The 27,667-nt window shown below is 41.0% G+C and overlaps 1 protein-coding gene across 1 annotated transcript in view; it reads left to right on the top strand.

Moving 5' to 3' along the window:
- Positions 1–21,037, top strand: part of CHCHD3 (coiled-coil-helix-coiled-coil-helix domain containing 3) — a 160,463-nt gene extending 139,426 nt beyond the window's left edge. Inside the window, exons 7-8 of the mRNA XM_075757290.1 lie at positions 14,973–15,108; positions 20,311–21,037. Of these exons, the coding sequence (XP_075613405.1) occupies positions 14,973–15,108; positions 20,311–20,337 (163 nt within the window). The 3' untranslated portion in view covers positions 20,338–21,037. The remainder of the gene's footprint in view (positions 1–14,972; positions 15,109–20,310) is intronic.
- The last annotated feature ends 6,630 nt before the right edge of the window (positions 21,038–27,667 follow it).

Genomic DNA, 27,667 nt, shown 5'->3' on the forward strand with positions numbered 1-27,667 from the left:
TTCTCTTCAGGTGCTGGTAGTAAAAATTATTACAGGACTTGAAAATTGTGACATCTGGTAGCTGTATTGCACCTGCCTTCCTCAGCAGCTAAAAGGTAAAATGAAAACCAGGCTTGTCCTGGTTTTGGCTGAGATAAAGTTAATTTTTGTTCTAGTAGCTGGTAAAGTGCTGTGTTTTGGATTTAGGATGAGAATAATTTTGATAACACCCTGGTGGTTTTAGTTGTTACTGGGTAGCTGTAGTGTCTACACTAAGTCAAGGACTTTGCGGCTTCCCACGCCGTGCCAGGTGCAGAAGAAGCTGAGAGAGCACAGCCAGGACAGCTGACCCAGGCTGGCCAAAGGGATATTCCATACCTTATGATGTCATGCTCGTATATAACTGGGGAAGATAGCCCGGAGGTGGGATCACTACTTGGGAACAGACTGGCCATCGGGTTGGGTTTGGTTTTTTTCCTTCTGCATGTGGTGAGCAATTGCATTTGTGCATCACATTTTATTTTTATTTTACTTTTTATTTTACTTTTTATTTTCACTTTTTATTTTTACTTTTTATTTTTATTTTCCATTGTTATCCTATTAAACTTTTTTTGTCTCAACCCACGAGATTTTTTTTCATTCTCCTCCCCATCCCCTCGGGGGGAGAGGAATGAGCGAGCGGCTGTGTGGTGCTCAGTTACTGACTGGAATTAAACCACAAAAAGGCTAAACAGTATAAAAAGTTTTTTTTTTTTTTAATGGGAAATAAGTAAAATGTTAGGCATGAGGAGAACATGTATGCTCTAATAGCTCCTTCTCTGAGCAAAGCTCTACTTTTAATTGCAGTTTATCTTTCAGTATTGCTTTTTATATTCCTGTTTGCTTAGAGCAGCCCAAATGGAGATGAATCTCAATCAGATTTGGACCTTCGTTAGCAGTCAGAGTTTCAGCATAATGTGTCCATCAGGACTGGAGCTTTCAACAAGCTTCTCTGTATCTTCTGATGCTCACCCAGCAACCTGTTGCTGCTTCATTTACAACAAAATCCTCGTTCTCAAAACATCCAGCTGGCAGAAATGCTGCTGGTACCAGAACCAGACTGCATTTATTTTATGCTGGTCCTCACGTGTTTGTGTCTCAGCACATTGCAGATATTGGCGATGCAGAATGCAGAGCTGCAGCTGGCAACATCTGGAGAAGGGGCTGCTGCAGCTGTTGGCATCTGGGAGGGTGGTACCTGGGAGGATTATCGTGTCGCGGGTGTCACTCCTCTGCTTTGAGAGAGGAGGAAGTTCATTCCTTTGCTGTTATTCTCTGCTGCTAGCAGGTTCAAACAAATAAATAAATGAAATTGTGCCAGGTTGCACTTGATTAACTGGTTTTGTTTTTTTTTTTTTTTTTTGCTGAATAGAGCAAAATTGTGCAGCAGGCAATTGGCAACATGTATGCTGCATGGATGTCGGGTCATGGAGAAGCCTTTATAGGTCTGCCTAGGGTTTATGCTTTTTTATGTATTACAATGCCTAACAAATTGCCTGCCTGATGTAAATTTAGCTTTAATTAGTCCATCTGTGTGCTACAGTAATAAAAATAATGAAAGGACCTGTATAGATGTGCCATACAGTTATCCCTTAGGGTTAGGGGACTAGACTGAGGTCAGCAGGTAATATATGATGAATCTGAATCTAGAATTAAGTGGCTAATAACTGCCATTTTTTCACAAACTTTATAGGCTGCTCTTCCTAATACAGTATATATTTTTTCAGTGACCTGATTGATTTGGGTCTCATTTACAGGTAAGAGGTTATAATGGTCCCCAAGGTTTTGTTTTCCATCTTATTTAGAATCAAGCAGTGAGTTTTTGGCTTTGTTGATCCTGTCAGTAGCACTTCCAGCATAAGGTACTTTTGTGTTTTTAAAAATACAATTTTGTTTCTTAAGCAGTTCCATTCTCTAGGAGTTGACCAGGGCACCAGAATGTACATTTTCATATAGCTTTGAACAGCGGAGCGGCATGAATCCTGCTCTCATGAGCATTACTACTCCTTCCTACCCCCAACTTGCATAGTTTATCAATTATTCTCCTTTGATCAGAGAAAATTTGATATCTTGATAACTGAACTTTAGACAGGAGTTGCCTTTTGTGAATATGACCATTTTGAAATTATTTCCCAGGAGATACAAGTCTTGAAAAAAAATTCTTTCTCATTTTAGCTCGAAATTTCCAGCAAGCTTTCCCAATGGGCATCTCTAAACACAACTGTATAAGTGAATTAATTGATCCGAAAGTAGCTCTGCAGCAGCTCACAGACCAACTGGGGGGACTGTACACGCACTTTGCACAGAGTATTACACCCGCCTTCTTGTAGGAGACTGAAGCTGTGATCCATGGGCTGCAAAATCTAACGGTAACAGGGCTCTACATCTAATGGCTCGTAGGAGAGGAGCCCGTTGCCTTTAGACATTTAATAGTGTGTTACTGTGCCACGTGAGCCATGGAGGGTTAGCCATCTGAGTTGGAAGTTAACTGGTCCAACAAGATATACTATCTCCCTAGCAGAAAATTCAAGTTTTATTTATTTCCCTTGAAATGCTATGCTGTTATTTAATTCATGTCCTTTACAGGATTTTTTTCCCTGATGTTCTGCCTGTATTGTCTTTAAATTTTGCCCTGTTATTCTCAGTACTCAATGCAAAACACTAAATTATTTTCTGAATGTGCTTTCTGATTCTTTCAGTGGTTATGTCTGCATTTTTAAAGCATGAGTCCTGACATCTATAGGAGAAAATGCATATATTGGTCATGAAATGTCCTAACCAATTTTTAAAGGCTTTTACTGTATGTGATGATAAATGCATTTTCAGATTTTCTTGACCATGAGCTTCATTCTTAAGCAAATCAAAACTTTTCCTGCTGTTATTGAAGAGAGGATTTCCTAAATATTTTTGGGTTGCTTTGGCATTTTAAAACATTTTGGCTTGTACAGCTGTGACCTGATATTTATGTTCCATGCTGCACGTTTAGAAGCATGAAAAGCACACCACCTTCTCACCGTAAAAGAACGTAAGAAGACACAAAGCTGTTCAGTAGGAGAAATTTTTCCCATTACTGTTTATGGAGCAGTTAAGCGTTAGTGGGTTTTGTCAATTCAAGTGCTCTGTGCCTGTATAGGGGATCGATAACTGAAATTGGAAAACTTGTCAATGTTTTAAAAAAATAAATCATAAAGCTGCACTCTCTCTCACTGTCCTCTGCTTTTCCATTCGTCTGCCTGCAGTATAAAATCAAAGTATAGTCCTGAAATGTTTAAAGCACACATTTAAGGCTGGGGAAAGGAACTGAATAAAATAGATAAAACTAATACGTGTATCTTTAAGGAGACCACTCGAGTGCCATGTCTGTGGCTATAAACTTTATAAGGATGGACTCCCCTGTCAAGGGTGTGCTAAGATGGATAATATTCCGTAGCAAATGCTGCACTGTGCCGTATGCATTACTGGAAGGACGAGAAGATCGGGATCGAAAGGTTTTGTGAGACAGGCTTTATAGATCCGTGTGTAATAGACTACCTCTCTGTCTACACTGCTTTACCGTTTGTGAAATCTTGCTCTTGCATGGGCTGATGAAATGCAGTCCTTTTCCTTCCATCACATATATTCTTTTCCCTTTACCTTGACTAGACACAGTACTTGGGCCAAAAAAATGGTTATAACCCTCTCAATAAAGAGATGCAATCAACGGGGTCAATGTAGATTTTAAAAACAAGTTCCTTATAGATAAATTCAGTGTCAAATGAATCCAGTTCACCGTTTTTTCTCTACTCAATATTCTGACTCCTTTAGGTAGAGAAATTTTAGATAATCTTCTGGACAATCTATAAAAGAGGTTTTGGTGGTTTTTTGAGAGAATTGATTAAGGATAAAGCTAATCTATGTAATGGCTCTGTCCCAAGTTCTCTTTATTTGAAACCTGGAGACTTGTTACTCCTCTCTGGTTGCATAGCATGACACTGCATGGGGCAGAAGTTGGCTTCCAGTTCCTCAGTACCTGGTAAACCTCATGTTCAGGCAGATAAAGCTGTTGTTGCTTTTTGGATCCTTGCAGTACAGATGGGTGAAGGTCAAACTCCACCATCACCCTCTTATTTGGGATATGCATTGGAAACTAATTGTTCTCAGATAATACTCAAATTAATACAGATCAAGCATTCCCCCTTCTTAAGAGGACGTGTGCACTGCTGAAAGAAGTTTGTTAATTCTGTCAGATTTTGAGATTGGTGCTTGAATGTAAAAATCCTTAGTCACATAGATCTCTGCTGAAAGGAGCTGCTGAAATACTGATAATTTGCACTTCTTACTCTAGTTTCTCGAACATGGTATCTATTTTCCTGGGGTCTCTCTTTTTTGCGTGTGAAAATTCCTGTTGTAGTCCCATAGACGTTTCTCGAGCTAGACTTACTGTAATCATTTTATCATATACTGAAAGAAATGACAAAAGCAGTTATTTCTTTAAAACTTGCCTTGCCACTTAACATGGGTCCCAGTTTCAAGCCATTTAGGAGATCCATTAAGCCACTGGCTTGCTCCTGTGCATGCATTAGTAACAGACTTGGTGTAATACGGAACAGGCTTGCTATATCATGGACACATTTATGAAGATTGATAACAGCCAGGGTTCAGTGTTAACTTTTATTGTCAAACAGGCTGCAGGAGAAACTGCCTAGTATTGCTTTTGCTTTGATTTATGAAAAGGTTGCTGCATGAAAAAGACATCACATAAAATAGCTCTGCTGGCAGCAGCAGCATTATAAAATAGGGCCGTAAGTAGACCAAACAATAACTAACTATAATTATGTTCATTATTGTCTCTCTCAGCTCTCCGTGCCTTTGGTAGGGTGCTTGCACTTGCTGCCACGTTAGCTTTAAAGTGGACTCACCTTTCCCACGAAATGGGATGAGCGTGGTAAAATCCCGCTGGTTTATATAGGCAGTACCCCCAAAGGAGACCTTTTTCTCTTTGTGCCATGAAATGAAAGAGGTCATTTAGATTTTACCCACTTGCAGAAGTGATACTAGGAGAAGGAAGAGGAAAGGTCTTTGGAAAAAAGAATTGCTGTTTCTGTTACAATTTCCATCACTGAGGTATTTTGCCCTAAATTATTACTGTTCTCCTGTAAGGGTTATTTCAGACTGTGTTGTATTTAGGCCCCTTAAAAACAAAACCAAAAAGCCCAACGTAATGGCAAAGATCACCAGTTTTTATCTGTAGATGGCAAGAATTATTATTTTCTTTCTCTTAGCCTAGTACCATCCTTTGTAACGAGATGTGCCGCAGCAGGAGCAAGTTGAATTCTTCAGTTAGCAGCAATTAGCAGTAGAACTTTAGTGAGAACCAGTTGAAATCAAGGGGCATGACCTAAGTGGGAAAAATTTTAGTGGTTGATCTAAAGTTTGTCAAACTTGAGATACTTTAACTTAAAAGCATTCCACTACCAAACTATCTGAAGACCTTGGGGCGGGGCGGGGGGAAAGGCAACTTAAAAATCATACATGATATGGTTATAGGACACAAGGCATTGGAATCACTTTCCTGGATCAGACTGAAGTTCCATTAAATAATCCAATGTCTAATTAATGCTGCCAGCACACAGGAAATGTGTAAGGAGAGACCTTTGTCAGATCTTTGAGTTGGCAATGATGCTTCCCTGCCATACCCTCTACCTTCTGGTGTAAAACTGCTTTCCAGGTACCATCGCGTCTTCAAATACTCTCAGGGAAACGTCCACCAGTAGGCAGTGAGAAATAATGAAGTGAAAAATAATGAAAAATATCATGAAAATAATGAAAAATCCATGAATGCTGTGCTTTACAACTCCTCTCTCGAAGTGCAGTTCATGATTTGTTCATGGCGAGAGATGCATTTTCCCTACCAGGCTGCTAAAAGGGATGTTGAGGGCATTATGTTTTAATATTTCTATACACATTGTTGTACAAGTGCATTACAACTAACATACATTATAGCAAGGTCCAGTACCCGCTCATTATCAGCGTGTTCACGGCGTGATTATTACTCTTTGTGTGTGTTTGCTAAGACATTATTGTTGTTTCAGCCCAGCTGATTATATTTTATGAAAAGAGTGGCTCGCCACAGCCCGGTGCAAGACCTAGGGAAGTGTGTGTAGTCTTTGTAGCTTATCAGAGTGAATCCAAACCTTTTTTTGTTAAATAACTTCACGCCCAAATGAAAAATTGGCATTTATTCTACTGTCTCTTAAGATTGCAACCTTCAGTTCCCTCAAGTAATCATCACCCACAGGAGCAATGATGCTTGAAGTGTTTAACTGTTGATTGCTTTTTCTGTACGCTCCTTCTGCTCGTAATATCTCTTATTTTTGTGGTCAGTAACAGGCTTTCGGGCCTCTTATGGCTGAAGAAAAGTTAAGCATATATTGCTCTAGAGAGTAATATTTGGATAATAATGTGCTAGGAGTTAGTGTCTTCTGGTGCTTCACATTGAGTGCAGTAGTTGACCTTTGCTATAGATGAGAAACGTGTTTCCTTATTAGAACACGTTATATAGCACCTATATAAAGGGAAAGCTGTTTTTTTTAGTGGAGTAGTATAAGGTGCTGTGAAGATTTTATTACCACAGTTTTGGGATGATCATGTTACTCATGAGTTTACAAAGCCTGAAGTGAGTTGTGTGGCTCTTGGGAAATAAGTGGCAGTAATAAATCTACAACGTGGGATGCTCTGCTGTATATGGTTTATGCTGCTCATTTGGGTTTTTGGTCTTTGTTTAGGTCTGTCTATATTCTTTTGTGTGTTTGTGTGTGTGCTTTACGCACAGAGTGATGTAACATTGCTGTGGAAAATTTAACGTAGGGATAGGAATAAAATGACAATGGAAAAAGTATCCATTGGAGTGGATAAAATGATAATGGGTTTTTTGGCCACTTTCATATAGAAACAGGTTTCAAACTGTTGCAAATTTATTTTTTCCTTTAAAAATTAAGAATATTGTATTATATTTTTACATACTATGTAATGCTAGTTAATATTCCCAAGTAGTCCTGGAACAGCGATAGTTGCAAACCACTGGCGTCGGCCACTTCTATGAGAAATGTCAGCCAAAGCATCAATTAAACATCCCAAAGACGATCTACCTTATCACGAGGCGTAACTAGATCTGGAGAGAGCAGCAAGTCCCTGCCAAAACCTCCATAGTGCCCAAACCCCCCCCAAAGTCCTAACAGTAAGAAATGGCACCACCTGGTGTTGTTTGCCGTGGTGATCTTTGACTTATCTGCTCATCAGCAGCTGAGCAAGTGGAATCTTGCCAGTCTTCATTAAATAATTTCTTGGGCGGAGTAATGAGGCAGAGCTCAAGTGATGCCACGTGCGAACTCTAAAAATAATTTGTGATTTGAATTTACATGACGAGGTTTGAAATGGAAGCGTTGACATGCTGATGGTGTATGCGTGAAAGTGGCGGGGTTTGCTCAATTCAGGCTGAGCAGATTTGACTCTTTTGGTGGGATTGGTTTGGGTTTCGTTCAAGACATTGTATAGACTTATATATATCTGAGATGATTGTTCTTCCTCTCTTAACTAGCCAAAGATAGGAACTGGTTTTGATCAGTCCAAGACCAAGAAGTTCTTTTTATAGTATATATTGCATATAGGCGCATTAAATGGATACAATACATTCCATGTAGATAGAGCTGCTCCTTCCAGAGTTTCTTCTGATTAAAGACTAGTTACTACACTATCTTTTCTACACTGTAAAGGCATGCATGCCCGTGGTAGAAGTCTAAAATTTGTATCATTATCATCCATGTGATTGTTTATTTTAGTATCCTGGTATTCAATAAAAACTGTTCCTTAAGCTAAAAAAAAAATGTGCATCATAAATGTGGGTAATTCCAACGTGTGGTTCCCTTTGCAGCTGCAAGGACCAGCTGTGTGAAAGGTACATTCGTATAATAATATGTTGGTGTACTTTGTACTTTAAGAGTTTTTTTGTTCTTTTTTTCCAGGGAGGGGAATTTTATAAACGAATGGTGGTTTGGGATAATAAAAGTCAATCATATCAATTTAAATAAATGTGGTCAATCTGATTTTGTCTGTCGGGGTTGATGGGAGTCTTGTATCCCTTTGATGACTTGCTCATCAAGCTGTTTGGAGTATAAGCAGTCACAGCAGGTCAGATCAGAGGTAGCCCTAGCTTGAGTGGATATGCAGCGATACCATTTTACCTTCAAACAAACATTGGAGTGGGGCTTGCCCGAGCCAAACGTTGTATTTTTGCTTATAATCTCTTGATGGACTTCTTTTACATTACTGTGTAATTGTCTTTTGAACCCAAATGTGCTTATGATAACCCCAGTATCCTCTAGCAGTGAGTACCAGCTTTTCATTAGATGTTGTTTGGAAAAGGCTTGAATTACTTTATCGTTGTAAATCTACTGCTAGAAAACCTCACTGGCTGCCTCTCTTGCATATGCCATTGATGATTTCACAGATCCATCTCATGTTCACTTGCAATTGTCTTTCTCTAGGCTGAAGAGATCTAGTCCTGATGTAATGTCCTAAGAGTCTGCAGGCTTACCCTGGCGACTAGTTTATCGGTCTAATTAGGATTCACAACCAGGAAATCTTTTCTGATCCTCATCCTAATTTCTTCTTGTTGTAAGTCCCAACCCAACAAGGGGTTTAAGAATGTGCATAATTTTGCACATGCAAATGCAGAATTACTCACTTCTTGAAGTTCTTCTCATATTTATGTGCTTTGCCAGATTTGAGATCGTAAATTCTCTCTGTTAATCTTAGAGATGCTCTTTCCTCCCTGTATGCAATAAAGAAGTTGTTGCAATACAAGGAACCGTTTCCACTTTGCTTATGCTAAAAGCTGAACCGGTATCCTACCAACATACCAGGTGTTTTACCAGGTGGGAAACATTCACTAGGTGAGAAAAAAAGCATCTCTAAAGGTCAAGAGTACTATCTGCCAGTCTTCATTGTTAAACCAGGTTTTTGTCAGCACGTTGAACTTGACTTAGGACTCTCTAGACATAATTAAACGTCTGTCTTCAAGCAGTATGTGTGTGTGAGTATGCTGGAATGTGTCTTTCCGCCTCTTCTCATCTCCGTCCCTGCATTTCAAGGTCAGAATGTTTGAAAGAGGTTTCTATTTGCTTTCAAGAAGGCCGGGTGAGAGGTGAAATAAATGAGAGGATGACAAACATTTGCCTGTGGTTTTGTCAGTGCCGGGATTTTAGGCTAAAGAGTCTAAAAATAACACGGGCGATAATAACCCTGGGGCTGATCACTAATAGCGCAAAAGATACGTATATCAGCAGGAGGAGTAAGTTGTATTCCGATGTCCGCTTAAGTCATTTATTTAGTATTACTACAGACATTTAGCATTCTCGATTGTAGCAGAGCAGGAACGACCGGTTCTCTTCCACCATTTCATCACAGATTCATTAGGCACATTCTATCTTTTACACCTTTTGGAAAAGTCACACTATGTAGTCAAGTGTAAATAAAAGCAAGAATCAACTCTACAGTACTTGATCTTTTGCTGGCAGCACTTCCCACACGGTAATTTTGAGGGCTCTGTGTGGGCACAGTTGGATTATGGACTGCTTCATAACATCAGTTGTAGATATTCAGAAAAATCAGATCTGTGGTATTACTTCCAAATGATTTTTAGAAGAACATAACACATTGGTTTGTGCTTTACATGTTTCGTAATGCACTTTCAAGTCATCACCTACTTAATGTGCGAAGACAATTTTAAAAAAATAATTTAATATAAAGAGTAAATTAATTTAAAAACTAAAAATAATGGTGCAGCAGTAAGGACCTTCATTACCATATGCCCTTTTGTCTTTTTTCCCGTTATCTGTTCTGCAACTATTTTCTATACTATAAACAAGTCCTGCAGATTCACTCAGCAGAGATGCAGTTGGAAGTGGCTCTTTTTAGATGGGGTAATCTTAGAAAAAGAATAACCCTCTCACCACCAGCTTTTTGTGTCACGAGGGAAAATACCACCGTCTTGCTGCTGTTTCAGACTTTGCGTTTACAGTTCATCTTTGAGCTGACCTTCTCTCCAGGTCTTCTCAGCTAGGCTTTCGTTATGCAAAATATCTCAAACTTGGCCTTTCTCGTCCATCTGCTCAGCTAAATCTATCACAACTCAGGCTACCAGTTACTGCAACATTTTTTGTATTATTTTTATTTGTCCCCTGGCCATGTCAAGTGAAATCTTACCCTGATGATGTCTGTTGAAAGCAATGCTGCAGATAGTTTCCTACCCTGGATTCACATAATCTCCTTTCATCCTGCCACCGGCTTCCCCATCAACATTATCCCGTGCAAGTCACACGTCTTCACTTTGGAAACCCTGTATGTCCCCTCTCTGCTTCCCTGGCGTTTCCAACTCCCTGTTTACTTTCTCTCTGAACCACTCGTGATGTCACCTTCCAACCCTCCCTCATCCAGTTTTCAATCAAGCGCAGAGTTTCACTGTTTCTCAGAAGGAATTTCTGCTAGACGTAGACAACGTTAATTGATTAACTTCCCACAAATCCCTCTAAAAATCCTCTTGGTTGCTCATAAAGCGCTTGAAAACAATTAAGCTGTTGCTAATCTTACAGGCTGCGCATCGCGAGAGTACAGATTGCCTCAGTTGCTTTTTATTTCACCATCAATTTGTTGTTTATGTGCATTATAAGCACGTTGTGAAACGAAACAGCCTCCTTTTTTTTTCTTTTTTCTTTTCTTTCTTTTTTTTTTTTTTTTTTTTTTTTTAATTTGCATGCTGCCTAGCGCAGATGGGGTCAGGTCGCAGCGTAGCTCCTTTCCTCTCAGTGAGGAGTAAATAAAACAGGTCGGGACGTCGTCTCCAGCGCTCTCCTGTGCTGGTGCATTGGGTCTAATTGGTAGCACGTTCGTTTATAGAGTTTTGTTTTAGAGCTAACACTTCCCTGGACAACACCGGACACGGCTGGGGGAAGAACACTTGCTGGAGACCATCCCCACTTTGCAGTTTGGATGTGGATACGCGGTTTGGAGAGGAAGGCAGAATTTTACGTTTAGAGATGCAGGTCACGCGGTACCTTAGTGCTTGGCCTCAGACCCAGAGGATCGTCTCTGGCCTGTTTTATTTAGTGGTACAGAGATAGCCTTAGATGCCAAGGGTTGCACAAATAAAAAGACATTTTTTTGATAGGTGTCAGCATTTTAATGAGGAATAAAATTAAGCCCTGGATACTTCTGGCCATCTAATGGCCCTATTTTTTGTAATGCATGCTGGTTTTTTGTTGCTATTTTTTTCCCCATATTTTATGACAAATGCCTGAAGTCCCGATCTGGTGGGATTATGCCAGATACCTGCACAGTTGGAAACTCATCAGCGATTCAGATTCCTTCAGTCAGAATGTCAGTTCTATCACAAAACTTGTAAAGCTTACCGTGGTGATTTCAGATTTCCTCTTTAGTAGACATTTTGTTTGAATGCCATGAAGGGGCTCCTCTCGGCGCCCCCAGGAGTACAATAAGCTATGCTCTTTGAGAGAGGCTAGATGAGTACAAAGTTACCTTCATTAAATTTTCTCTGCATGCTTTAGCATAGAATATTTCTTTTTAAAACTCTCTCTCGTTTTCTTTTGTGTCTTCATCCTGTTACCTTTACGAGATTGCGGTGTATCAGCTTGATGGAAAAGGTGGGTGCGCGGCTTCTCGGAGGTTTATTCCAGCTCGCAGAAATATTCTGCTAGCATGTGAGGTGCTTGAGGAGCAGCTGGTAAAGCGAAAGCAGATCAAGTAATTGTAAACTTAATAAAACCACGTCATTACGAGCGTGCCATGTGGCGCACGGTTCAGATCAGACTGCTGTTCATATTGACTTTTGCTAAGAAAGGCATTTTAGATTTCATGTGTGTTGATTCTGTAAAGTAGTTATTGAGTTGCTCTGGATGGAGATGGAGATCTGTCAGGGTTCCCTGGGAGTCCCGGTTCACTACTACGGCATATATTTTTCCTTCAGTTTAGTCGTGAAATTCCCAGGAGATTAAATTAATACATAAATAAATAAATACATAGATACATAAATAAAATGGCTGGACACTTTCCCTGCCACGTGTCCCAAAATACAGATCTCTCTCTGAGGGCACAGGACGGTTCAGGGAAGAGACCTCCTGCTTGAAGCAGCATCAGCTCTGGGTCCAGACCAGGTTGCTTTATCCATTCAGAGCTTTAAAACCTCCGTGTTTCCACAACAGATTCCACATAATTACTGGTTTTGCACTGCTTACCTTTTCTTGCAAGCTTTTTCTTCAGTCAAGCCCCACAGCCCCTTAAAAGATTCTGTAAAATGACCCTTATTTGTAGGAACTGTAGAGAAGTTCTCTGTTAGGGAGATATTTCACTTCCCTTTTGAGGAGTTTCCTTGCTGTTGGCTGTTTCTGATGATCCATCCGAGAGTCCTGTCATCCATCACCAAACAGAAATCAATCGCAAACCCTTCGGTGGGGTTACCATAATGCGCATCGCAACCTTCTCTCCTGAACAGGAGATCCTGCAGCACATGGTTTATGGCCATCTAATGTTAGACAGTAATCTCATTTAGCATTTTCCCAAAAGTGCAAATAGTGCATTAGGGTAGCGTAACAAGCACAGCAGATCAATACGGAGACGGTGCTCTCCTTCAACAGATTAATCCAAGAAAATGGACTTCGTTGACTTGAAGGACGTGACCCTGTTCACATTGACCTGTATTGGGTCTGCAGTGCCTGGAAGGACAAGGCAGTGTTTTGAAAAATAACCAGTAAAAAGCCATAGTATGAAAACGGGTAACTGCGGGGCAGGAGACGACGTGTCTTACAGGGCTACGATATGGTCAGCAACGTAAAGAGTCCGTCGAAGCATTCAGATAAGGGATAATACATGGACTTTGAACGGTCACTACTGGCATGGCTCAGGGAAAAAAGCGATCAAAAAGGCTCCTTAATGTGGGTTAGAGCACCCCCGTTGAAATGTCTTTAAATACATTTACAGAATTTATGTAGTAAATGAACAGCAGCCCATTTCCTTCGCTCTTCACCTTTATGTAAGACACATTCTATGAAGTCACTTTAAAATCTCTTGTGAATAAAGACACGGCTAGGTTTACTGTGTGTAATTTTTGTTAACTCATGGTCTATTGTATTCGTTTATCAACCCAGACCAGGGTTTCGAGCATTTAAAATGAGCTCTGGTTTAGTTGGACCTAAATCATCACCGCCGTGAGTCTTACGTGTACAAAGAGCGTACGTGGTGCTTCCTCTCGTCCTCCGTCCCAATACAGACCTCGCCATAATCAGCTGGCGTGCAGCAGTTTGCGGTCATACATTTTGATGCCTAACGTGCTTTTGAAGTGCTTGCTGATATCAGCAGAGGGGGGATTAAGGGAAAATCCTCATCTGTAAGAGTCTACAGGAGTTTGAACTTTCAGATCATATAGTGCGTAAGCACCTGGGACTGCATTTAAATTCTGTTTTAGGCATTTCACAGATGTGCGGTAATGAATGAAAAGAGTAAGAGGGGTGTTTTATATAGGTATATACTGTAAAATCAAGGCAACTTAACATTCCTTTTTTTTGGCATTACATCCTGAGTGATTGCCAAGAAGTCAATTCCCCTAAGGAAGAGCATTGTGCTTCGCTTTTTACTTTCTTACCGTAGTAAAATAGAGATCTGCCTTTGCCAATCAGCAAAATAAGAAGGAACAGAATATTCATCTGAGGATACTGTGGCTGATAAGTCTTGGTTTTTTTACAACCTTATTGAACTAAAAATCATGTGGGCTGGATGTTCGAGCAGCCGGTGTCAGTTGACACACATAAAGCAAATGATTGTTTTCAAGGCATATGAACTGTGCATGTTTTTCTAAATTTTCATTTCTTTTTTTTTTTTTTCCTGCCATTGAAATATTTGATCTTTGGTGTGAACAGGGTTTAACTGAGATTTGATCGTCTCATGTAGAAATGAATGCCTTTAAAAATATTTATAAAGTAAATGTGCAGTTAACTTAAAATGTCAATGGACATTTCATCTCTGAAACACTTCACCACCTCCCTTACTTTTGAAATAGGAAAGTATTGTATTCCCATTTTAATTCTGTGGCACTATCAGTGTGGATAACATTTTATAAATTAATGCAAATGACAAGTTTTTGTCCAAAAGAGATTGGATTTTACAGAATGGACTGAAGAAGCTTTCATTCCTATGGCTTCTGTTGAAGGCAAACAGGGTATTGCGTCCGCCAAAAAGATGGCAAGAGTAATGTATCCATACAGTAAAGAAAATAGACTAAATTCCTAAATAACTTGCACATCTGGCATCGGGATCAGAATTGAGGTGATGGGAAGGAGGATGTGCCAAAAATAGAGGCTATCATCAGATCAGCGAAAGTAGGTTCTGTAATTTGCTGATGGTAGCAGGGTTTTTCTGATCTTGAGGTCAGCCCAATGGGTGATTTCCCTTTTATGCAGGAGCATTATTTAATAAGTAGCAAGATTATATGGTCATAGGACTGTACAGCGACGAAGCTTTCCTGTGGTTCTGCGACTGTTTTTCTAATAATGTAGGTGAGATCAGATGTGTTTAGTCATAGCTGGGATCTTCAGTAAAGATGTGTGCTCATAGGAAGTTGGACGTTAAATTTCTCTGCCAGCTGGAACCTGAGTACCGGATCAGGAGGACACTTGTGGTCCTAACAGCCAAACTTCTGCAGCTCACGTTGATGTTTGCATCTGATGTTACCCACTTTTATAACCCAGCTAGCTCTAGAAACAGCCTTTCTTTATAACTTTAAAGTGTTTTCTTTCGCTTCTATTATTTAGTTTACTTCTTCAGAAAAAACAATTTTAAAAAAAGAGAGTTGCATCTTTCCTGAAATCTTGTTGAGAGGGAAAGCAAAAAGTTCTTTTCTCTTTGCCCAGGCGCTATGAGTCCCATCCAATCTGCGCTGATCTGCAGGATAAGATTCTACAATGTTATCGGCAACACGCTCAGGAGACCCTCAGCTGCTCTGCCCTGGCTAACCAGTACCTGCGTTGTGTTAATCATGCCAAACAGGTGAGTTAGAAACTCAATTGCCACTGAAATAATGATGGAATGAAGAGAAGGCGACTATCGGGTTATCCAATTAGTACTTACTAACGCAGTACAGTTCCCAGTATGTGTTTTCTCACAAGCTCTGTGGAGTCCACTTTCAATTTATTTAAATGCTAGGGTTTCCATCTTTTCCCTTGGGAAGTTATTGTTTAGTGTAGTAGCTGTTGCTGTGGGCAGATGTTTCCTGCTGTCCGCAGTTTTAGCAGTAAAACAAGGGGATTAAACTATCTGGTACTGTTTGCCATAAATAGGACAAATGAATGGATGTCTGAAACTGGATTGCTCACCAGGTAGGAGTCTTGATTTCTTTTATGTTACGTCCTCTGAGAGTCTAATGCCGCCCTTTACCTGGCCTTGCCCTCCTCTCATCCAGTTTTCCAAGGTATGGGTTGTTACTGTAGATTAAAACCTTTATGCTGTATTAGTGCAGCATAAGGGAAAATGATAGTAATATGTACATCTTTCAGTTAAAAGAAACTAAAATTTCTAAATAATAGTCCTTTTCACCAGCTTATATCTTTCAAATATAGAGAAGGTTATGTTGGCATCGTGTTTTCAAAGCAGCCAGTTGGAAATGTGCTCACAGACCATGGATGTATGTAAAAAGTGCTTAAATAAGCCTGTCGATCTTTATTTCTGCTAAAACCGATGAGTTAATATTTGAACATGTGAAAACGCATGGTCTGATGTTAGCAGAGACCCAGCAAGCACGGTTAGTATTTGATAATGATAATAATTTTCACTGGAGTTAATTCTGCCTGTACAGAAAAGTAGTACGACTTTGGCTATAATCATTCCAGTGACCTTTTTTGCTGTTACACTGGTGCAGTCCTGCTCTGGTGTTACTGAAGATCTTGCTGGAGTTAACACTTTAAGATCACTTTATGATATTAAAACATTGTTATCATCAGTGATAACTTTAAAGAGGATCCATGTGATGAAAAATAGCAGTCAGTGAGATCACCCTGTCCCTTTCAAAATCACCTCCTCCGATATATCCTTTGTCCGTATGTCCTCCTGCCCGCTTGTTCATGCACCGCGGTCCTGAGCTCCTTCATTTCCTTAAAAACTCTACAGCCTACCAGATCTCCCTGCTCATGAAAATTTTTCCTGATGAGAAATTTTTCCTAGCCTGAGGCTTTCTTTCATAAAGCTACTGACACTTTATTAATTTGGGGAAGATGGTTGAGCCGTGCTCAGACGCCCAAGCATGAGAAGTGCAACCAGCGTTGTCCAGGTGCCTTCCTTGGGCAGAGGACCTGCTGTGGTTTCAGCCAGCAAATGTTTTTTCATCCCCTTCTTCCCTCAGCTGTACAGTTCTCCATGACCTTTTGAACTGTTGGTTGTTTTTGTTTTTTTTTTTTTTCTTTAAATTGAATTGCAATTTTTTTTGTTAATTCCTACTATGACAAACAATAACTGGTGTGTATATTTATTTTTTCTCAGTTTTTTCTTAATTTGATTTTTGTATTCTGAAATCCAGTCTGAAGTTACTGGACCATGGGTGTTTCTGAGACATTTTAGAAAAAAGGCCAATGGATAATAGGTTGTTATGTAGTGGACTAGATTTTCACCATGGCGTGCATCATCTGGAACAGAAATTTACTGTATTTATAATTCTATATTATTTTTAAAAGTAACTAGAAAATGTAATTAGTTATACGTGTTTAAGCTATAACTAAAGTTTGCATCCGATAGGAATTTCTTCAGAAGACTGTGATGAGGGTGAATTAATTCATGTTCAGAAGGTGCAGGAAAAGGAAATTGCATAAATATGAGCATTAGGTTTCTGAACCCTTTTAAATACCTTTTTTGTTGAAGATCTTCAACCAAGCCTGTCAAGTAGTTAAAAGTGTTTCCTAAATGCTTCTTATTCTCTTTCACACACGCTTCAAGATGAGAATTCAGAGAGGTTTCTCTCTTATGATAACAGAGGAAGAGAAGCCTTTTATGATGGAAATATTTGCAAGCAGGAACAATTGTTTTTCATAATGAACATCAGTCCTCTATAGCTCATCCTCCATGTGTTGCAGCTGTAATTGTAATTATTTTTACTCGCTGATTGCCCAGAAGTCCAGACAAACAGTTACTTTGAAATAATTGCTAAACGCTGTTATAAAATACTGCAAAATTACCTACTTAGTTGGAAGACAGAGGAGTGGGATAAATAACAGATTCAGAAATGAAAAAGTTAACTGACACTGGTTACAAGGAACAAAGAAAGAAGAAAATTTGCTAGAGGGAATAGACCAAGATATTGAAAACCAAATAAGTTAACTAATCCGATTTCCTGGCGGTGAGTCTGGGCACTTGTGCTCAGGCTGAGCACACTCTGTGCTTTTCATAAATTGAATTTATTGACTCCTCTTTCTTTCCTATCTTGCTTATAATTATCTCACCCTCTCTTCTGTATGCTCCTTATTTCTCATCCTGTCTGTAATCTCATGTCTCTATCTGTCCTTTTCTCCCCTTGTTAGCGAGGCCCAGAGAGCTGTTAATTCAGAGGAGTTTGACACGTTGTTGTATCTTCGCTTTAAATCTTTTCCCAAAGTCGTGAGAAGCTAGTGAGATAAATTAAACTCTATTATTAATGTTTGCATTTTATTATAATAGTAACAGGGAGAAAAACTTACTTAATGGAGCCATTAAGGGGAAGGTATTAGGATTGTCTGTGGGATGTATTTGTGCTCCCACTGCTGAAGTAACTCCTGCCAGACCAGTCGCTGCGCTAATACGGACCATCCGGTGGCATTTTTATCACTCATCCCGGTCCTCTGTCCGCTGATGTGGACAGGGTGGCTGTTAAAACACCCTTTTTTTTTTATTTTTTCTTTCTTTTCTTTTTTTTTTTTTCTTTTCCCTGGGCTACAGGGAGTCCTAATTCCTATATGGAAACACAGCTACACTATAGCTTAATGAAGTCTGTGCAATAGTTTCCTATTAGACCGTTGAATTTCAGAGGGATGCAAGTCTCTGCAGACAGGTGAGATTTGAAAATGCTTCAAAGAATGATACCAACAGCAGCTGGTGTCTGACAGCCTGGCTACAAAATTTATCCTTCAGCCTCTCCAGCCTTGTTGTAACCATTACTTTAATTTGTAGGATGGAGTGGTCCTTAATCACGTGTCCTAGTCAGAATAAAACCATTATTTTAACCTCATCCTCCAGTATTTTTACTAGATACCATCTTCCAATCTAATAGAAAAATAAGTAAAATTAGCGTAGCTGGAAACACTGAGCTGAAACACAATAAAAAGAACTTGTCTTTTCTGGCAACTGTTTAACACTACCTTGATTGAAGGAAATTTATTATGGAAGAGTCAGACCAGGTTCCCGTCACGTCTATAGTGATGTCATGAAAAAACACAAGAAAATATTTTAAATACATTAATTTCTTAGGTGATGTTAAATGGCAAGAGTCAGTAAAGAACACTAAAAAAAAAAATGTAGACAAAACCAAGGCAAGCCCTGGAATACTCCCAATTGTCTGAAGATGAAATTTTGTGGGCAGAAATATGCGTGTGATGAACAAATACCTGCAATTCCTTTCCTTAGGACACTAAATAAAAGTAACACAATTTTTCTCAGATCTTTTGGGAATTTCCTGCATTAACTTCGGCAGTGTTAAATTTACGTAAAGTTAATATTCAGCCCAGTGATGGCTTCGAGCAAGTTTCTGTAATACCACTGCGAAAAGAGTCTTCCAGGGAAAGTAGCCTTCATCAGTTTTACAGAAATCTCCGTGGGGACGCTGTCAAACTGAGATTGGAGATTTTGTTAACTAATAAAAGTTTCCCTTATTTTTGTTTGTAATAGCACCTAGGGAGCATAAAGCAAACTCCTTTTATTTTGTCAATGTGTGCTTCTCCATCATGGGTTCTGGAGAGTATTTGTGATCACAAGGACATTTACCATCTTTTCAAGTGCACGCTGGCCTGCTCCTTGGTACACCTCTTAATCCTTGCGGAGACACTGCTTGATCTAGTTGAATGGTTCACCGGGTTATTTTTAGAAATACCGTGAGAATTTGCTTGAAGACATACATGACAACAGTATTTTCATTCCCTTTATTTTTAATTTTCCCGAGCCCTAACTTCCATGACGCTGACAAGGCAACATGCCCTGTCTGGCCAGATACTGCTCAAATCCTTGAATGAGCTGTTTGTAGATCTCCTGCAAGATTTCAAGGTTTACATTTGGGCATGCTCCTGATGTAAGCCCTAAAAATTATCAAATCCCTCCTTAACATTTCTTACAAGGAGACTCATAATTACTATCTTCCCCATTTTCTGAATTTTGAAGGCAAGAACTTGGTCTACGTCGTAGTCCTCCAGTGAACATAGATGGCCTCCAGCATGCCTTTTTTACTGCCTAGCCTGTCAGTGTCCTATTAGATCCCACTTTTCTATTCTCCTGACTGATCTAGACAAGTAGTATCCATGCATGTGCCCATTTCTGCAGATCCTTTATTTCTAGATCATGACAGTAGCAAGTTCTGTGTGGAGCCCTACATACTGTCCTTGCAAGTCTTTATTTTCGTGGTAGAGGGCAGGACCTCTCTGAACAGTCAAGACCTTGATGGCAGAGCTCTCTGGTGTGGCAGGAGGAATAACTCCTGGACTACTTGACAGGTCTATACTTTTAGCTCTTGGTGGCCTGACTGTGCACAAGAGGTGATTAATGAAGCGCAAGGTCGGTGCAACGTGTTCAGACTATCGAGATTTTGATTATGACTCAGGACACAGGAAGGAGGTAGGTAGGGGAGACACTTGGTGTCGTATGACTTCAGGATATGTTTACTCAAGTATGTAATTGCTGGGAATGGGATTTATCTTATTGTAAGGTCAGACGTTTTAATTTCCTTAATAGCCTTAGCATGACTAGGGCTGTGATAGCATTAGGATGGATGAAAAGGAATCGTTACTGCAACTCTTCAGGCCTCCAAATGGCTGGCTTGGTGAGTCCTCAAATAGCTTCATTCTGCCTCTGCGACTTGTCTCTGTGATGATGTGCATGTTGACCATGTTTCTTTTTCTATATTTTAGTCTAAAAAAATTGCAATTCCTAAGAAGGAATTGTAGCCAAACTTCTCTGGAATAACTCTGAGTTATTGAAATAAGTGTTTCTCTTTCTCTCTTCCCCTCCCCCTGACCACTTTCTTAGCAAAGCATGCTTGGGAGAGGAGGATAAAGGCGTTGTCCAAATCAAGCACAAGACCATCAACTCTAATTTCAGCAGAAGAGCATTTTTTCCCAAGAATATGACAGCCCATTTACAGGGCAGACCAATAAAGAGAAGAACTGGAAGAGCCATTTCAAGAGCAGCAGCCATCACGGCTCAATCAGTCTGACCATTTGAAAAGCCAAGACCTGTATCTTATTACATCAGAAATCATACATCCGAAGATACTGTTCAGTCTTAGTAAAATCCACTTATTGGTGATTGAAGGAAGGAAAAGAAAAGAACCTTTCACTGACCTTAGAAAGGGGAAATATCCTTCAAATGCTGCTATTTCATTGTAGAATCTCCTGAAAAACTTCTCGCTGTCAAAGGCACAGATATGTAACACTTGGTGTGCCGGGACGTGGCGGTACTTTGTGAGCCAGTCGGCCGCTGCTCCTCACTGTACAGCCTGTATTCGTCACTCATATTAAAGTTTTCCTTAGAATGTATAATGACGTAAATTGTGTTTTAACTTATTTCACAAATTATGTAACTTAATGAAGTCTCTCTCCAGGCCTTCTGCTGGAATGATGTTAACGATCCAACACTTAAGATGTAACATGGCCTTTATTTACGTGAAATGATTCTGTTGTGCTCCTCACTCCTATCAAGTACTGACGAATATGCCTCGCTCTGTACCAACAATAAATATATTTTATGCACAAGATTGATGTTTCAGTCTGTCTCTCTTTCCGCTTCTCAGAGGCGGGTGGTGTTCCCTCTGCTGTGTCAATCATGTTTTTCCAGCAGATGTTATTGCTGAAGCTTTAAAGCATAGACTTTTATACATAACCAACCTTGGTTTCAGGAACACTACTTAGATATAACCGTTTTCCATCACAGCAACCTAAAAGGATCCCACGTGATGGTGTGCTGTGATTCATGCGCCACAAGAGTTTCCTTTCTTGGAAAGTACTTGTGAATGAAAGGGCATACAGTGCCCAAAACTGCAAACCATCTTTCTGCGACTACCCGGCTTCGTTTAATTGTTTTTGTTTCAGATAACAACTACCGCATTCATCTTATCGAGCAATCTTAGAAAAGATTTTTTACACAATAGTAATAGTAACAGTGTCAAATGAGCAATGTGTCTAGAGCCTTCTGCTATTTATTTACCTGTTCTCTTTCTCTAATTGGCTACGTTCGAACTGCATCCTACTGTACAACTGTGAGTGCACCTGCGGATCTCATTTATATTCAAAATATTGCCAGTGAATCTTCTATTCTAATTATCAAGATGCTTTGTGAGTACTGTTTAATTAACAGTAAAATTAAGGATTTTTTTTTTTTTTTTTAATGCTACAAAAAGAACCTGAGCTTTTTTACATGTGAAGCAACTGTAATATCAGTAGGGGAGGAAGATCCTGGAGTTCAACGTCAGGTGCCAGGTAAACTGCTTGAGAGAAATAATAGGGACATAAGCGACATGTTTACATGGTGACTTGCTGTAGTGTTTACAAATCAGCTAACTCACAAATTCTCCTTTATAATGTTCTCTTTTGTAACAGAGAGCCAAGAAGTTGGCAGATCCATCCTTGCCAGACTTAGAATTGGCAGCAAAATGCAGCATAGAGGAACAGCAGACGTTTTTAAGGCCAGATGATTCTGTAAAATCAGGAGAAGAGCTATGTCGGGAAGGAAGGTCTCTGTTATTGCCAAATGTTTATTGGTTTCCCATCCTGACAGCCTTGAGCAATGGGAGTCAGTCTTGCTTGCTTTGTTCCAACTGTGTTTTGGGCTTCGTTTGAGATGTTGTGTTCTTTAAACATCTTCTGTATCATCAGTAGCGGCATCTCTAGCGTGTGTTGCGTGAGCTTGGGGGATGCTGATTGCACCAAACAGGACGTGGACTTTAAATTGTCCACGTTGTGGAGAACTTTTGCCTTTAAAGTAGAGCAGCAGTTGTGAATGTTTCTGGAGTGAGCTTCAGTTTGCCCCATCTTCTGCCTTTGCCACCCCTCCGTGTACCTTCATCCCAGTCCTTTTGTCAGCCTTGGATTTCTACCTTCTCCCCACTTGCTGGTATGGACATCAAGCAGGACACTGTTTTTTTGAAAACAGTGTTGAGAAGTGACATTGGACATTCCTGCTCAAGGAAGCAGTAGGTCTGCCTAAAATAGAGACGTTTGCCATCTTTTTTTTTTTTTTTTTGAAACTGGACTAATGATATTTAAAAAAAATAATAAAAAAAGGAAGGCTCATAGGAACTGAAGAAGCACAAGCAAGAGGAGTGTGTGTCTGCAGCGTGCTGTTTGTGGTACTGGGGGAGGGAAGGAGAAAAAAGTACTGGCTCTAGTCTGCTCTGGACAATGTTCTTCCAGCTAAGACCTTATTGCTGCATTTCAAGATTGAAAATCTTTGAAGTTTCTCATTTTCCTCTTTTTTTTTTAGAATGGAAAACTTGTGGGGAGGTCTCCCTCCTTCTCAGAAATAATCAGATCTCTCTAAGATTGCTCGCTGCCAAACTGAGAGTTTGAGCTCGGCTTAATGGATCCTGATCTCCAAAGGGATGACAGGGATGATATTCTCTAGGGATGACAGATGAAGGCATGACACTCTCTGCCCGTGGTGGAGAATAATTTCAGATGTTCTTGTTGGTCATTCACAAGCTCTGATCAGCTGTAACCAAAGGGCAATTTTACCTAGGGTTTTAAAAAAAAAAGCAGTATTGTAACAGCTGAATCAAAGCTTTTCATTGTTCTTTGCTCAGTGTCTGTGGAACAAATCACAAGTCTTTCAATGGTGTCAAAATAATCACTGCTATCCTACTCTTGTATAATTTAGCAGTGTTAGACTCTTTCAAATACTAGACTTCCTTTCCTCAGGAGTCGTGTGTGTCTGAGACAGATCACATAACCTTGCAGCGCTGGGGGGGGGGTTTCACCTGTTAGGATATCCCTGCATTACAGTTTTAAGCAGATATTTGGAATTAGCTTTAATATGGAAATGGCTACGGGTTGGGATAAATTTTACAGCTCAGATGGCCACTGCTTTGTTCTCTTTTAGATCCTGTGCCCTTTCTGAGAGAATCTAAAGAGGGGAACGGAGTTTCAGGTGGACTCTGCTCTGATGGAGTTACATGTCATCTCTCAAGCTGAAGAAGCGATAGGAAGGGGACCCTTTCCCTTTTCTATCCTTCTTTTCCTTTCCAAAATGGTAGAAATTCTAGACAATATTCTTCTCTGCAAACCGTTGCAAGGTCTTCCCTCCAGCTGCAAATGCTGATTGGGTTTGGGCAAGGCAAAGCAATTATTTCTAGTGTTTTCTTTATCTGCATCTTTATATTCTATGAGCACCAAGAGATCCCTAACCAAAACCAGCCATTCATCACAGTAGGTACCACTGGGACAAAGCGAGGCAGCCTTGCTTCCCAAATAGCAGGGACAGAGCAAGCTAGGGCTAAGTCGTTTGCCCTCTTGCTGAATCTCATTGACAGGACCCAGGAATCATCAGGCATTTGTCCCATGCCAGTTGATAACGCATTGCAGCTCGCCTGCCCGTAGTACGTCCTATTTGGTTGAGAGGTGGGTGTTGCCAGTTGAAATCAGATAAAGATTTAGATTTGGGTGTCTTCTCACCTGTGGGCAAATGGCTGCAGGTGTGAATTTGGTAAGCTGGTCACTTCATAATTTGCACAGGTTTGTGTTGAGCTGACACAAGAGAGGAGACCGTGGAAGGAGAGAGCAAGACAGGGCATGTGCAAGGTGGGCATCAATCCTACAGCCATGAGAGTCCTTTCTGCGTTCAGGCTCTAACATCTCTACGTACAAAATCATGCACAGGTCATGATCAGTGTTAATGAAACCATTTGTGTTCATGTTTTAAAAATGACTCTCCCTTAAAGAGCTGGGGCCTGTTCTCAGGGGTAAGTAAGTGCCCACTGTCACATTGAAGTTCAGGAGAGCGGGGAGTGACTACCAGACCCTGGCTCTTGAGAGCCCAAGGCAAGATTCAAGTAGAGGTCTGGAAAACGAAGAGAGAGTAAGCTTGGGGAGGTGAGGTAAGTTGATGGTGATGTTCACATTGGGTTTTGCTGGGTGAACACCCTGCTGTTTTCAGCTCTGTGTTGGAGAGGAAGGTCTGTCATCTCAAGTCACCTTCCTGTTTGCTCTCAGCTGCTGTTCTCATTGGAGCAATATCAAGTAGGGCCTGGAGGAAAGCACGTTTCTAGTTTGATCATCAGTGTGGTGGTGATCCCACAGCATGCTGCTGAGGATATTCCCACCAGAGAAACCTATGTTCAGCAAAGATACTGTACCCTTCCATAGTCTGCCTGGCTTCAAAACAATCCCTGCAATGCAAACCTGCATTCAGCAGCCAAGGAGCTTGATCTGCATCTCCCCTTCCCTGAGAAAGAGGGAGATAGCACGGTCCTCTTCACACCATATTCAGGGTGTGAAGAGGTCCTGGGTCTTCAAGTCATTGCGAAAGAGCCAGGCAGGTTCCCAGAGAGCATGGGGCACTGAGCCAGGGCTCCTCTGCAAGAATATCAGCTCCATGTGAACAAAGACACTGGGTAATTAGAGAGGTAATTAGTTTGGTAATTACTAAGGTAATTAGTTTGATTCTCTCTCAAGCCAGTAACTGCTGGGAAGAGAACACTCAGCCATGGTGCTGGAGGGAGCACCTTGAATTGCTGCAGCAGCTCCCCGCCGGGTTAACCCTTCTCCCTCCTCTGTGGGAATCAGCACCTGACGTTGCTAGGAACAGGATGGTTCAGAGGGAAAAAAAACCCCTAAAAGGTCTGTTTGTCAGAGGTCTTGTGCCCCAAAGCTTTTGAGCCACCTTCCAATGACATTCAAAAGTTCTTGTGCCATAGTCAGGAGAGGACCTGAGGTGCAGATTGCCCAGTGGTGATGTATGTATTACAAGGATTTTACACACCGTTGAGACTGCTGGGGGCACCTTTTGGGGAACCATTTCAAAGTGTCCGCATGACGTTGCTGCTCTTGGGAGATGAAGGTTGTTCCACTGCTCCTTGTGTTAGATCCTCCACGTCCCTTCACCCGTGGGCTGCCTTGCTGGTTTAATGGAGGCGTTTTGGCCAGGCTGGGGTGCAGGTCAGCAAACAGAGGTGAGGTTTTGTTTTTTTTTTTTCCTGCTCAGCTGTCATATGAAACCACATTAATTTTCTGACCACCTTACACAGGAAAACCGTCCCTCCGTCCTTTGCAAGTCCCGTGGGTGGATGTGGGCAGAACAGCTGTCCCCGTTACCCCAAATTGTGGGTGACTGCACAGATCAAACTGCAAGTGCTCATTTGGGAGGTGGCATTGGAGCTGCAAGAAGCGGATCAAATTCCCAAGTAAACTGCAAGCGAAGCAAACTCTTCTTCATGTTCATCTGTTGCTTATATAGAAATAGCGGGGCTGGAAGGGACTTGGCAAATGTTGGAGTCCTCTTCTCCACTCCTCCATAAAACCCGATACCAAGAAATTGTTCTCCCATTCCTTAAACCAGCTCGTCATCTCCTTGCAAAGTTGTTCAGAGGTTGGTTTGATTGTGGTGTAGGGGTTTAGTTCTGCAAAGGGTTTAGTGGGAGAATTGTAGTAGGTGGCAAGGAGATGAGGTACTGAAGGCCTGTTAATGGACAAGAACCATTTTTGCTACACTGTCCATAAGAATTTCCTGGATCCCTCCCCTGTTTCTTATGGCAGGTAGTGAGGATTTTTTTTTTTCCCCTCTCTGTTTTAATATTATTAACACTTGGGCTGTTTTGAAAAGGTCAAAGTCAGCTTGAATGTCTTCTAATCTGACTCTTCTTAAAAAGCAAGCAAACAAGAAATCTATATTCCACCATAGCTGCCCTTAAATAGCAGAGCCTGATGTTTTATAAAGGAGGTATTTGCAGAGGTGAGTGAGGTCTGACTGGTAGCAGGCGAGTGCTTATGTGTAGGGGAAGGTCTCGTGATTTCTTTATTTTCACTTAAGGTTCCTGCTTGTGGAATGGGGCGAACAAATGAAAATCTCTGCTTTTGCCTGAAAAAATTAGCTTTGCAGGGAGAAGTCTGTGAACAGGATCCAGATATGGCTCCAGGAGCAAAGAAAAGGCGAAGGGAACAGAGCATGTATCTGTTTGTGGTTTTACACCCCAGAAGCTGATCCTGTTGCTGTTATTAGGACTAATGTGAAGTGCTGGAGAAATGCTGAGCATGGGACATGTGAGCTGAGGCCGGAGCAGATAGATGGTAGCACACCAACTCAGTAGGCAAAATCCTTCTTTCTTTAGCACCAAATCGGAAGGAAATCTCCCAGCTCCTGTTCTTTGGTCCCCATTTACCGTCTCGGAGGAGCAGTGAGGGTGTGCCACAGCAAATGCGTGCCTGGGTTATTTGTTCTTGTGGGTTTGGGGGCAAGCTGCAGGGGAGAGGCAGGGTGTCAACAGCAAGAGAATATTAAATAGCCTCCAGTAAAAAGAAGAGATGGTTGTGAATCCACTTCAAGCTCTCAAGAATGGGTAATGTGCGGCTGCCGCTAATGTTACGGTAAGCGGTGCGCGTTCTGGGATCTGCCTATCGACCCGAGCGCGCTGCCTGTTGTGGCACAGAGTCTAGCAAAATCATTCACTCAATGCACCATGCGTTCTCCTTGAATGGAGAGTGCACCCATTAGGGAGCCTGTAAAACAGCGTCATTATGAATCACTATCAAGTCTCGCCTTGTTGGGGTTTTTTGTTTTGGTTTGGTTTTTTTTTTTTTCTTTAAATGGAAGCTTTTTAATCTGACATCGTGGCACTTTTGAGGCTTTAGAACGAACCTGATTGCTGCCGCTGCAGCTTGGTCTGCTGTTACCAAGAAACCAAATAGCATAATAAACCCGTGTGTATCAAACCCTGGTGACTCAGGGTTCCCCGGAGAGACAGTGCTTTTTGCTGTATTGCACCTCCTGCTACCTGCCGTCAGCCTTTTGGAGCTAGTGGTCTTTTGTGTCCTCTTCCTTATGTCGTCCAGCTAGATTTGAGGTTCCTACGGGTCTGAGGGGACCCTGTGGACAAGCTGAGATGGTGAGGCTCATGGCAAGGGGTGCAGAAGGTGGTCTCACTCACCTTGCTTCCCCAGGAGGCCATGACTTGAACCAACCAGAGCAGCATTTTTGGTCCACGCGAGGGATGCCAAGTGCTCCATGGGGGTCACTGAGGCATCAGGGTATATGTGGTTTGTATTTTGAGTATTACTGGGTGTATCATTCAGCTTTTTCATGCCCCTATTTCTCCGGCCTGGTGGAAATAACTATATTAGGCTGGAAAACGCCCTGTAGGTGTTGGAGGAGAGAACATGTGGGCATGCAATTTTTAATC

This window comes from Balearica regulorum, chromosome 1, assembly GCF_011004875.1.
Source record: "Balearica regulorum gibbericeps isolate bBalReg1 chromosome 1, bBalReg1.pri, whole genome shotgun sequence".
Taxonomy (NCBI): Eukaryota; Metazoa; Chordata; class Aves; order Gruiformes; family Gruidae; genus Balearica; species Balearica regulorum.